The sequence below is a fragment of the Zingiber officinale genome, chromosome 11A, assembly GCF_018446385.1.
Source record: "Zingiber officinale cultivar Zhangliang chromosome 11A, Zo_v1.1, whole genome shotgun sequence".
NCBI classification, from domain to species: domain Eukaryota; kingdom Viridiplantae; phylum Streptophyta; class Magnoliopsida; order Zingiberales; family Zingiberaceae; genus Zingiber; species Zingiber officinale.
Window position 1 is genome coordinate 2,292,251 of NC_056006.1, and position 13,485 is coordinate 2,305,735.

The 13,485-nt window shown below is 38.2% G+C and overlaps 1 protein-coding gene and 1 pseudogene across 1 annotated transcript; one reads left to right on the forward strand and one right to left on the reverse strand.

Annotated features, from left to right (window-relative positions):
• Positions 1-861: 861 nt before the first annotated feature.
• On the reverse strand, positions 862-3,055 carry LOC122032818 (annotated as a pseudogene).
• Positions 3,056-7,899: 4,844 nt separating this feature from the next.
• LOC122032819 (potassium channel KAT3-like) lies at positions 7,900-13,216 on the forward strand. The gene is made up of 10 exons (XM_042592131.1): positions 7,900-8,009; positions 8,091-8,306; positions 8,528-8,744; positions 8,822-9,139; positions 9,219-9,557; positions 9,649-9,681; positions 10,414-10,599; positions 10,671-10,896; positions 11,016-11,086; positions 12,722-13,216. Exons 1-10 carry the CDS (start codon positions 7,900-7,902, stop codon positions 13,214-13,216), a joined length of 2,211 nt encoding a protein of 736 aa, XP_042448065.1.
• Positions 13,217-13,485: the final 269 nt, after the last annotated feature.

Sequence of the window (13,485 nt, forward strand, 5' to 3'; positions counted from 1 at the left end):
GGCTGCTCGAGGAGAAGGCTAGAGTTGGGTTTGAGTGAGCTCAATTTCGGATGCCCGGAGCATCACCCAAGCGAAAGGAGTGAAAAATTGTTAACAAGGGAAGTTAACTATTTTCAGATGAACAGTGTCGAAGGTGTCTTCAAAAGCTTGGAAGGCACCTTCCATGAACAATATCGAAGGCACCTTCAAAGGCTTGGAAGGTGCCTTCCATGAATAGTGCAAGGCACTTTCAATGGCTTGGAAGACACCTTCAATGAACAGTGTTAGCCTTAAATGACCATTTTTGTCAATGAGTTGTGGAAAAAATTTATTCACTTGAAGGTGCATTGAACCCTTTTGAAGACGCCTTCCATCCATGGATAGGATCTTCCGGGGGTTATAAAAGACCCCTAGAGTTCAGAAATATTCGACAACTAAACTACAACTTATGTATTCACTTCCTAGTCTTTTTCTGAGCTTTCAAAGAGTGTAAGAGGCTTCTCCGCCTTCAACAAAGAAGAATTTTAGTGTTGTTCTAGGGTAAATACATTATTATGTCCCTCTTGTTTTTGAGTTTTCCCACTTATGTCCCTAAGATGTTTTCGTTCCCATTTATATCCCTCCTAAATCGTTTTTGTTCCCACTTATGCCCCTACCGTTAACTTGTCCGTGAAAATGAAACGAAAGTGCACGTGCTTATAAAAATCTTAAATTAAAGTATACTATCATGTCCCTCTTTTTTCTGGGTTTCCCATTTATGTCCCTAAAATATTTTCACTCTCATTTATATCCCTCTTCTTTTATTTTTGTTCCTGATAATATCCTCGCCGTTAATTGCTATGTCAATATCAAACGGAAATGACACGTGACATGCACATGACTTTATTCTTCGTTGTCACACGTTTTAGTACCCACTGGCTCGCAGCAGACTGACATGCCACTGTTCATGGAGAAGAGTTGGTCGTCATGCGTCAGAGGTTTGGGGTAGCAACTCTTTTCGTTGGGAGCTTTCTGATTAGTGAGCCTACTCCTCGAACTCCACCGCACACCGTCGGCATGGCTCCTCAATTCGATGAAGCCGAGGTCGTTGTATTTGTTAACAACGCAAATGGAACGGGCTCTTCAACGAAGGTGGTGTGGAGGACGCGCTTCTCGGCTAGGAAGGCCGAAACCAATGCGTTGGTGTCCGACCATGACCACACCACGCCCTTGGCTTTGAAGTCTAAGAGGCCGATGAAGTTGGTGTCTCGGGAACAATGTCACCACCATCAGACACTTGCCAGCATTGAGAAGTCAACCTATTTGTCAGTATCTTGGCCCCACACCCCCGATGTCGTATTCGTTGTAGTGCTCTTTACAGGTGACGAAGATCTTCCGGTCGGCGTTGCTGAAGCTAAGCGCGCTAGTAGTGAAGCCCTTGACTTGGTCATAGTGGGTGACGCAAAAATTAAATGGTGATGGAACTCGCTGGTGGAGATCGAGAAAATGCTCATGCTGCTGTCCCCCTTGCCCGACGCTCTCAGGCGGTGATCATGATGTTGCCGGCGTCGATGTAGCTAACGTCGTTGACCTACTGGAAGTCGAGGATGATGGGTGGGTGAGATTCTAGCATCCAATCGTAGACATGGACCATACTGTCGTGGGAGACACATCTTTGGTCGTTAGGGTCTGCATGGATGGCTGTCCCGTCACCATGAGTGCAGCCGGAGACTGAGCTGACAAGTTGGAGGCGATTCCCATTGAAGGCGCCCCACCGGCCGATGCGGACCTTATCAAGGAGGCCATAAAAGAGGGCCTCACGGAAGAGCAACTTATCGGGAATGTTGGGCGGGATGTAGAGTTCGCCGGTGCGAAGGAGATCGAGGAGCTCGACAAAGCTGGGCGAATTGCGGTTGATAAAGTACTTAGCCTCCTTTGACTGTTGGACGCTCCACGAATCATCAAGGGTTTTGAGTAAGAATTTCCAGACATTCCGTCTGATATTGACGTAGCATTAATTAATGGAGGGGATATTATCAGGAACAAAAATAAAAGAAGAGGGATATAAATTAGAATGAAAATATTTTAGGGACATAAATGGAAAAACCCAGAAAAAAGAGGGGCATAATAAGTGTACTTTAATTTAGGATTTTTATAGGCACGTGCACTTCCGTTTCATTTTCACGGATGAGTTAACGGTAGGGACATAATTGGGAACAAAAACAATTTAGGAGGGATATAAATGGGAACGAAAACATCTTAGGGACATAAGTGGGAAAACTCAAAAATAAGAGGGACAGAATAATGTATTTCCCCGTTGTTCTATTTGTCTTGGATTAACAACTACCTAAGTTATAACCAAATAATTCATGAGCCTCTTTTTCATTAATTGTTTAGTTTTATTATTCTATTTATTTTAGTTGCACTAGTCTAATGAAATCAAAAGAAGGAAAAAGGGTTAATTTTTTGTAGGCAATTCACCCCCCTCTTGTTAGCCTCTGCTACACCAATAAGTGGTATAGAGTCAAAACGTCTCAGAAGGACTAATCGTGGACTTAAGTACCAAAATGATGACTAGACCGAGCATCTATCTGCCAAAGTTCGAGGGAAATTTTGTAACATGGGAAAAAGTGCATGAAGGTATTTTTAAAACAGATTTTGAATTACTCTTAATAATTAAATATAGTTTTGTAGCCCCCAAATACCAACAAGTAGTCGGAAAAAAAGAGTATCAGTGGACCAAAAAAGATCAAGTCGACTTCGTAGCGAACGGACGAGCCGAGTTCCATCTGCTAAGCGTACTTCCACCCTAGGAAGTCAATTGAATTTGAGATTACGAATCAATAAAGGAACTTTAGAAGAAGTTCTTGAACCTATATGAAGGAACGTCTGAAGCAAAGCTCGCGAGACGGGACATGCTCCGAAATCAACTAATGAACCTCTGGATGAAAGAAGACAAAATAGTTGCACATCTACACTCGAGGATTCAAGAACTAATCACTGAACTCATGAACCTCGAAGAAAAGGTAACAAATCGAGGCTCATTAAGGTACGCACTGAATGCATTTCCAAGAACTGCTGAATGGACGTTGATCATAGACGTCTTCTATATATCTAAGGACCTAGAGGTAAGTAGTTTAGAAATTTGATTTTCTACCTTTGAACTACACAAATCTAAATGTGTAGGAATCATAAAGAACTAGGAGATAAACAACATCACACTGAACATGAGAAGGGTCAAGTCAGATATCGACACTTCTTTTGACGAAGACGAAAAGGCTTATGTGGTAAGAAAATTCTCAAAAAAATTTAAAACTTATAAATTCAATAAGTCTCAGGCTAAGAAGTTTACTCAGAACAAAAGACAAGTTTGATGCTACAACTGCAATGAAGAAGCGTACATCAAGGATAATTGCCCAAAGCTGAATATGAAAGAGAAGAAGAAAGAACCAACCAAATCAAGGCACAACAACTTAAAGGCAACATGGGATGAGTCATCATCGGAATCCAAGGTTGAAGAGTATACCAGACTAGCACTGATGGCAAGTCACCAAGAGGAGAGCATCGACGAAAGGGGAGCCACTTCAGAAAAAAGCACCAGTGAAGGGGGAGATTTAAACTTCGAAGTTGATTATGGTAAGTGAGGTATGCTTTCTTCCTCCAAATCAGGTTTATAAAGGTCTTAAATTCATATCTAAATCACTAAAAATTAAAATAAAAATAATAATAATTTGAAAAAAAAAATTTAGATCTGAAAGTAATTTTAGCACATTCGTGTCCATTAGAAATATATGAAAAACTAAAGGAAGAAAATAAAAAATTGAAGGACCGAATTGAAATTCTTTTTTGCATGTGTTAATCAAAATAATTCAAGAAATTATAAAAGCCTAAATTGGTACTTTCAATTTCATAAGGGTAAAATTAAAAAAGTATCACAAAAATATATGTTGAAGAAATTTCTTGTTAACCAGTAGGTAAAAATTTGTTTTATGTCCCCAAATATTGCTTAGTATAATAAATAATTATGCATGTATTTTAATTTTGCTTAAAAAATCAATTTCATATACTTAATTTTTGTAATTTTTTTTTCTATCGCAACAATACATAATATGTTAATACACAAATTTTTAGATTTTTTTCATTGATTAAATAATTTTCTTTTAATTCTTGATTAAAAATTTATAATTTATAATTTAAAATTTAAAATTTTTTCGGAAAGTTATCTTGAAAAACCTGATTTTTAGTATACTTACCGTTATATTTGAACATATAAAAAAATTAGCAAGATTTTTAGGATAGAATTATGATTTTTGAATATTAATTTTCAAAAATGAATGTTATCTATTTAAAATATTTTTCGTGCGAGTTTTTCTTAGAATTTATAATTTTTTTTAATAAAAAAAGTTGGCTCTGTGTCTATAAAATTATTTTTTAAGTTTACTGATAAGTAATAAATTTTTTATAGATTATTTTAAAAAACTTATTTTTAAAACAAAAAATTTCTCGAAAATTTATTTTTTGAAAATTTAATTTTTCTTTAGTTATGCATTCTATTGTTAATACTTAAAAAAATTGGGAGATTTATTTGGATAAAAATCTATTTTTAAAATTTATTTTATAAAAACTATGTTTCTGTATAAAATATTTTATTTTGTTAAAATCCTTAAAATAATTTTTTGTGAAATTTTTTTGCCTATTCATATACTACTGTTGAATTTTAAGAAGAATATATTCAAAATTTTTTGAAGAATTAAATTTATTTTTAAATTAAATTTGAACAAATATAATTATTAAATCTTAAAAATTCAGACTTTTGGAAAAATCTTTTGTAAAAATTTTTTTAATTCTATTTCCTTAGCCCTTAGAAATGTTTCAAACTTTTATCTAACTATTATGTTTTCTTTTTCCGACTTTATTTTGATATGATCGAAAGGGAAAATTTTAAACTTAAGTTCAGGGGAGGGGTACATTTGTAATTTTATACTTAACAAAATTCTATTTTTTTTCTTGTTAAATTTTATGTCTTGTTTTTCCCTAACTCTAACTCGAGTTGATGCATATCAAAAGGGGTAGTTTTGATGTGATTAAACGAGTTAAATTAGGTCCTGTGTACATTTGACCCTTGTGTTTAAATGTGTAAGAAATTAGGAATACAAGAAGTCGAGTGGAAGACGCAACTAGTGAGAAAGATGACACGGGAAGGAAATAGATGAGCTCGGTGCATCCAAAGGATAAAGTACTACGGAAAAATACACCAGTGGACAAGATGAATGCGCACGGCGATCTGAGGGACGAGAAGCCGAGGAGGAAGGCTACTCGAGGAGAAGGCCGGAGTTAAGTTCAGTAATCTTAATTCCGTGTGCCCAGAGCATCACCCAAGCGAGTGGAGCGAAAAATGATTAACAGGGGAAGTTAACCATTTTTGGATGAATAATATGGAAGGTAGCTTTCATAAACACTACCGAAGGCACCTTCAAAAGCTTGAAAGATACCTTCCATGAACAGTACTGAGGCACCTTCAATGGCTTGGAAGGCGCCTTCAGTGAATAGTGTCAACCTTAAATGACCATTTGTTGTCGTTGAGTTATAGAAAAAAAATTTATCCACTTGAAGGCATCTTGAACCCTTTTGAAGACGCCTTTCACCCACGGATTGGATTTCCCAAGGGCTTTAAAATGACCCTTGGAGCTAGAAAATTTTCCACAACTGGACTACAACTTGTGTATTTAGTCTTTTTCTGAGCTTTCAAAGAGTGTAAGAGGTTTTTCCATCTTCAACGAAGAAGAATTTTAGTGTGTTTATATTTGCCTTAGATTAACAACTATGTAGATTGTAACCAAGTAATTCCTGAGCCTGTTTTTCATTAATTGTTCTGTTTTATTATTCTATTTATTTTAATTGTGCTAGTCTAATCAAATCAAAAGAAGGAGAAAGGGTTAATTTTTTGTAGGTAATTCATTCCCTCTAAGCAGCCCCCACTGCACCAACAAATTCTACATCTGGACTTCGCCAATTAGGATTCGCACATTCTGACTAGACTTCCTTCTTAGTGTCAAGTTCTTTAGACTCATCAAGTTAAGCAACCCTACACACTCGATAACAAAGTTAAATCAATAATAAATCTAATTTTAATCCATTTGTCATTTATCAAAATTCAGATTTAATCATTTGTGTCAAATGCATCAACAAGCTAGTCAATAGCACGTGGGACAATACGTGGATTATCATAACACATGGAGCGACATGATCACCATAGCATGACCCAACAGGATCTTTGATAGTACAGAACGTGAATGATATAACTCTCTAGTATGCCGATGTGATGATTTACTTACTGAGACATGACATCCCATCAATCAAGACCTTAAGGAGAGAGATAACATTCCTTCCGTAGTAGGAATATAAAAGGAGTCCGCTCTCGTAAATTGAGACATGCGTGCACATACCCTCTCACAAACTACTGCTATCATCTTCTCGCTTATGTTCTTTTTTTCTACCTCTTTTGCTAGAAACGTGTTTTGAATGTCGGAGTAGTTGAATCAGGGCACCTCTACCTCCATTCTAACTGTTTCTCTCTTTCTCAATCTTTGCAAGGATTCTAGATGGTCGGTCTTCCTTCGGTATTCTATGACTTCATCAACATAAAAGTCTGCTGTCCAATGACTCATTGATCGATGGTCTCAAGCACGAACACACACAATTTGTGTGTTCGTTAAACTATGGCAATGAAAGTTTGCAATAAACGTTTATAAAATGAAGGTTACAGTGAATGAAGGTTGCTATTGATGCATGTTTAACAATAAAATAGGATTTTAAAACAATACATCTGCATTAATTTGCCAAGGTGAGCCCTACGTATGTATGGTGCACCAACAAATTGAAAACTAAAGCCAACTCGACGCAAATGAAATAAAAAAAAAAATTTGATAATCTCAATTAATCTTATTGATTATTTCTGAGGATGATCGATTTAGCTCCATGAAAATTTCTCATTAATCATCAGGATAAATTAGAAAGCGCGCATGATGGTCAGTCCAGAAATCCAGTTGCGTCCTCCATTCGAAGAAAAAATTCCTGCAAATATTTCGTAGCTAGGATTCAAATTATGAATACTTGGATGACAACCTGAATATTTTATCGCGACACTATAACTCCGAGAACCGTCCCAAATGAAATCAAGCTTAGACAAAAAGTTTGATTTCAAACCAATAACATAAAAAAAAAAAAAAAAAAACTCTGTACATACAGATTTATATACAGTGTTGAAAAAAATAAGAAAAAAAATACATTTATTTAATTTATTAGAGCTAAAATTTCTTGTGGAAGAAATCCAATTACTTGATCAAACATGTGTATTTACTGACTCTAGCTATAACTGGTAATATATTTTCTTTATAAAATTTTGAATTAGTAGACGATTTTATCTTTGCCCTATTAAAATGATTTTTTAAATTGAAAAAAAAACAATTCAGTGACACCGGTTAGACTTTAGGGTTTAAATTTTTAAAATACATTATTTTCTATACATCTATATCTATGTGTATATATTAAACAAGTAAAATATGTATAATTTTAAAAATACAATAAAAAAAAAAGAGTCCAACATAAAAGCGGATCACGTACAATCAGTTTCTTTCTTTCTTTAATAAATACGAAGGGAATATTCAGAGTACAATTTTATTTTTTTATGGAATAAAATCATATTAATATATATTTTTAATTAATCACATAAAAATCCATTTCACATACGGAAAGACGCGACCAAATACTTTGTTAAATCTTTATATATAGAAAATTATTAATTATAAAAATTTATTCTATAACCCGATCAACCCAATAAAATTATTCCATATTATTCCCTAATCCATTATCTACATATAATAGTATCCTCCCACGCATAAACAACATACAGATCTTCTTTAATCCAACACTATACAAAGCATGCTCCACAACGACGACGGCGACAGCAGCAACTCCAGTTTCTCCGACGAATTCTCGCCGTCGGCTAATCTGAGGAAGTTCATAATCTCACCTTATAATCCACGTTACAGGTACTTAAACCTTTCTCACAATTTAAATCATGTATCGACGAAGGAATTGAGTATATATATACTCTGTTTTTATTTGCTCAGGGCATGGCAGATGTTCCTAATCCCGCTTGTTATTTACTCGGCGTGGATTTGCCTCTTCGAACTGGCATTCCTAAGATATTTGCCTGGGAAACTCTTGTTGCTCGAGCATATCTTGAACAGCTTGTTCGCCATCGATATCGTTCTGACCTTCTTCGTTTCTTATCTCGATCCCAGATCCTATCTCTTGGTTGATGATCCAAAGAGAATTGCAGCTAGGTTTGTGATTATATATTATAAAGTTGTTGTTTTGTAACCAAAAGATCATGAGTTCGAATCCTGAAAATAGTTTCTTGTAAAAAGCATTATAAGATTATATATACTGGATCCTTCTCCGAAACTCTGGATAGAGAGAGCTTCGTGTACCGAGCTGTCTTTTCTTTTACTAATTAATTAACACCTTGTATATTGGTGAGATCCAATTACCACGCATTTTGCAGATACTTGTCCTCCGGGTTCATCTTGGACCTCTTGTCTACTGTTCCATTCCATGCGATCAGCTTTCTGTTTGAAAGAAATGACAATGTTAATTTTGGATTCAAGATACTGAATCTGCTCAAGCTATGGCGGCTCTGGAGGGTAAGTTCCTTATTCTCCAGGTTTGAGAAGGATATCAAATTCAACTATTTCTGGACTCGATGCACGAAGCTAGTCTCTGTGAGTTAGCACTCCAAACTCTTCTTCTTCAACTATGTGTAGATCAGATTGCACGGCTTATATTTTTTGCCGCTCAGGTGACTGTCTTCGCCGCGCATTTCGCCGGGTGCCTCAACTATCTGATCGCCGATCGGAACCCGAACCCCAGCAGAACATGGATAGCTTTGGCGATGCAGGACTTCCGATCGCAGAGCCTGTGGAGAAGATATGTCACCGCGATGTATTGGTCGATAACGACCTTAACGACCACCGGCTATGGAGATTTGCACGCGGTGAACACCGGTGAAATGCTGTTTGACGTCTTCTACATGCTGTTTGTTCTCGCTCTGACTTCCTACATCATCGGCAACATGACCAACCTCATCGTCCATTGCACCAGCAGCACTCGGAACTTCGTGCGTGTCTCATGAACTACACGGTTTACATGAATCTTTGGAGATTAATTTAAATAATCTGGTAGCTGATTTTGTACAGAGGGACACAGTGCAGAGTGCTTCCGAGTTTGCAGAGAGGAACAAGCTGCCGAAGCAAATGAAGAACCAAATACTCTCCCACATTTGCTTCAGGTTCGAGACGGAAGAGCTGAAGCAGCAACAGATATTGAGCAATCTCCCGGAGGGGATGCGATCCAGCATTGCCTGCAACTTGTTCTTCCCAGTCGTGCAGCGAGCTTACCTCTTCAATGGAGTTTCCTTCGACTTCCTCTCTCAACTCGTTCCCAAAATGGAGGCTGAGTTTTACCCTCCGAGGGAAGATGTTGTACTGCAAAATGAGGCTCCCACTCACCTCTACGTAATGGTATCCGGAGCAGTCGTAAGCAAAGAAAGCTTTAGTTGATTTCATTACGCATTCATCATCCATTAATTGTAAGTTGGGCTGATTGGTTATTTGACTTTGATTACAGGATTTGAGAATAAAAACTGATGGAAGTGAACAAGTAAGGGCATCTCCAATCATATTAAAGCGTTAAATGAGATTGTTTTTAAATCTTATTGAAACATCTCTAATGGTTAAAATTCTAAATAATTTTTTTTTTATGATATAAGAGTATCTCCAATGATTTGAATTTAACATCTCTAATGGTTAAAATTCTAAATAATTTTTTTTTTATGATATAAGAGTATCTCCAATGATTAGAATTTTAAATGAGTTCTTTTCACGATTCTAATATGTCATATCAACAATATGAAAGTTCATTGAAATATCTTCAATGGTTAAAGTTCTAAATGAGCTTTCTTATGATCCATGTCATCATAGCATGTGTTGTATGACTTCATGCATATTGCATCAAATTTGACACAAAAGAATAGATTTGTATTTTCACTGCTGCTCTTAAACTACAAATCTCAAACCTCACCTCTATGATGGTTCAAAACTTTTTATTTACTTTTTTTGATTTTACAAACCTCTCATAAACTTTGCATTGGAGATGTCCTAATTCATAACATATAGTTGCATGGCTCCATACATACACATTAATTTCAATACAAAAGAGCAGGTGCTCTTGAATTATAAACCTTAAATCTCATATCTATAATGATTTAAATTTTTTTATTCAATATTTTTTTTTATTTTAAAAACCTCTCACAAATCTTGCATTTGAGATATTTTGTTTGGTGCAGTTAATTTCTCCCTATTATTTTAATATGCCTAACTACCCCTTTAGCAGATTTGTGCAAGGCTCACTAGAGGAGATGTATTTGGGGAGGGAGCAGTTCTAGGCGGCACGCCACAGCCGTATGCTGCACGCACCGTTGAGCTCTCACAGATTTTGAGGCTGAGCGGCATTACATTCTTGACAATGCTCCGAGAGAATGTGGAACTGAGTAAAGTTATAGCAAACAACCTTTTAGAGGTACCTGATTTCTAAACCCCTCTCGTCAACCTGCAAAAGTAGCTTCTCATGCTCCTTTTGAGCTTCTGCAGAAACTGAAACTGGAACAAAGATCGACAAAGAGTATTGCTCAAGAAGAACGAGTTCAGAAATCTATCCGCTCAAATCTTCATGAAAAGATCAACAAAGGATATTGCTCGAACGGCGTTGTTACTTCAGCTGCTGGCAGAAAACGAGCCGTCATTCACATTGCCAGAGAACGGATTGGGAAGCTCATCAACTTACCGGATTCTTTTGAAGAGATCTTCAAAATTGCAGGCAAGAAAAGCACGACTTGGCTAGCTAGTTTTTATTAAATTGTGTAATACAGTGTTTGTTTGACTAAGCTAGGGCAGATAATAATTCCAGATGTTTAAACTTAGTTCTGCCTGGTGCAGGTGAAAAGTTTGGCTGTCTAGAGCCATCGAAGGTGATGAGCCAAGATAACGCAGAGATCGAAGACATTGATGTCATTAGAGACGGAGAGCATTTGTTTCTGCTATAGTTTTGATGAGTAACACATGAGTAACACACTGGAGGGGGAGAAGATATGATATTTGAGGATAGAAGAGGAGTATAATAATTTATAAGAGGAATATAGCTAAGTTAGAAATGTATCTTTTGCTATCAATATGTTTTTAATGTTACAACTTGGCTTATATAGTCATGACAAAGGAAGTCCATAAATAATTTGGTTCTTCCTACCGTAAATATATTATTATATTAAATACATATACTTGACAATTTAACTCATTATGCTAACTTAATTAGCCACTAGATAACTCAATCCAACTTCACTTGCTCATCATTCCGAAGCTTGCTATAATTTTTGTGAAAGTAGGTCTTCTAAGTGATTTAGTGAAAATATCAACCTTTTGTTCATTGGTCCTGTATTATTTAACGTGAACATTATCTTCGTTCACAAGCTCCCTTAAGAAATGATATCGAATTTGAATATGCTTTGTTTTCCTATGAAGAATTGGATCCATTGTTTCTTGATCATGGTTTAGATTCTCTAAATTTTCATGCAACCAAAGTAAATGACATAATGCAAAAGAAGCAACAATGTATTATGCTTTTGTAATAGAAAGTGTAATAGTAGATTGTTTCTTTGAACATTATCCTATAACTCCACTTCCAAGGTCGAAAACATAACCTGATGTGTTTTTGCTATCATCGATACTTCTTGCTAAGTCACTGTCAGTATAACCAATAAGATTAACCAGTATACTTGTTGGATAGAAGATATTATAATCAAGAGTTCCTTTCATATATCTAAGAATTCTTTTTGCCATCTTCCGATTATTAGAGAATGGTTTCTCCATAAACTTACTCACCAAATTTACATCATGATCCGGTAGTAAGAGTGGAGTCCCGTGCGGGATAGAGGTCAATGACACGGAGGTAAATGCCAAGATAGTCAACCTAAAGGTGTGGTCGATCGGAAGGCCATCGGCTGATCAGCCACGATCGCGCCCAATGCGGTGCAGAAACAGTTCGGTCGCGGGCCGGGTTTTCGACGCTCATGAGTCCGCCTAGGAAAGTTAAGGCGCCGAGCGACCTGTTCGCTTGGACGAGTTGTGAATAAACGAAGACTCCAGTCCAAGCATGTGGCCGAGCAGCCTTCTCGCTCGGACCAATACACGTCCCCTCCTGGACGACAGTGGGTCCCTGCATCTTTCCCGGTCAGGTCTATAACAGACAAAAAGGAGCAGAAAAGGACAAAGGGGACAACCGGTGATATCCCTCTCGAGACATGAGTCGCCGACAAACAGCATGGTTAGCGGCCGGACCGGACAGAGAATCGTACGGTGGAAGTTTCCACTGTCACGTCAAAGATATGCTCGGACGATTGAGGTATGGCGCCAGACACATTTTTCTGACACGACTATTTCTAGGTATGCTTTGAGGAGTGTGCATGCTTCGAAGAGCGTACACGCACCTCCGGGGAGCCCTATATAAGGGCCCCCAACCTTCGACAGAGGTATGAATTCTCATCTACTGTAGCTCTTGGCCTCGTTACGCTGTTTCGATTTCCTCTCGCCTCACTTGAGTGTCGGAGGGCCGTCGTCGGGTTCCCCTTCCCAGCTTTGTTTTGTTGCAGGTTCACCAAAGACCACGTCATCCCGGAGTCTACGCGGAGTCAGCGGAGAGCGTCACGCCCCTAGCGTCCATCTACTCAACTCCCGGACAGGATCAAATTGGCGTTGTGTGTGGGAACGCAACTGAATCTGGAGCCGAGGTGATGGAAGAAGCTGGACATCAACATACCGTGACGCTCTCCCAAGAAGAGCTCGGCGCGCTCATTCAGGCGCGAGCAGCGAAGATAGTGGAGCAGCAGCAAAAGACTCACGCCGAGCGGTTGGCACAGCAGGCCACCTCAGCATCAGGGGGCCGAGCGGCACCAGAAGACCGACCGGAGCAATTTTCCACATGGGCGCAGAATAGAGGGCAGACCGGCACACCAGAAGAAACACTGCTGCCCCTATTCCCTTCCATTGGGCCCTATTCCAGACTCCTTCCGAGTTGGCCCAAGCCAACCAGGGATCATCCAATGAAGCGCCCCGTGCGGGATGCTAAGAAAGGAAAGGCGCCTTGATCTGAGTCATCTCTCGAGCGGATCAATCGCTAGTTCTCTGAGGTGATTCTACAAGACCCGCTCCCAAAGCATTACGCCCCGCTGGCGATCGGAGAGTATAATGGTACAACCGACCCGGACGACCACCTCGGTAAGTTCGACAACGCTGCCACTCTTCATCAATACACCGACGGAGTAAAATGCAGGATCTTTCTCACCACCCTGTCTGGCTCCGCACAACATTGGTTCTGGAGGTTGCCGGACGGATCGATTCGAAGTTTCAAGGATTT

What these genes read in the sequence shown, in the direction of transcription:
- LOC122032819 (XM_042592131.1), top strand. Translation starts at nt 7,900, where the DNA reads ATGCTCCACAACGACGACGGCGACAGCAGCAACTCCAGTTTCTCCGAC. An exon ending in CCAAAGAGAATTGCAGCTAG is followed by an intron (nt 8,307 to 8,527) that starts GTTTGTGATTAT and finishes CGCATTTTGCAG; the next exon opens with ATACTTGTCCTCCGGGTTCA. An exon ending in CAGAGATCGAAGACATTGAT is followed by an intron (nt 11,087 to 12,721) that starts GTCATTAGAGAC and finishes GTTTTGTTGCAG; the next exon opens with GTTCACCAAAGACCACGTCA.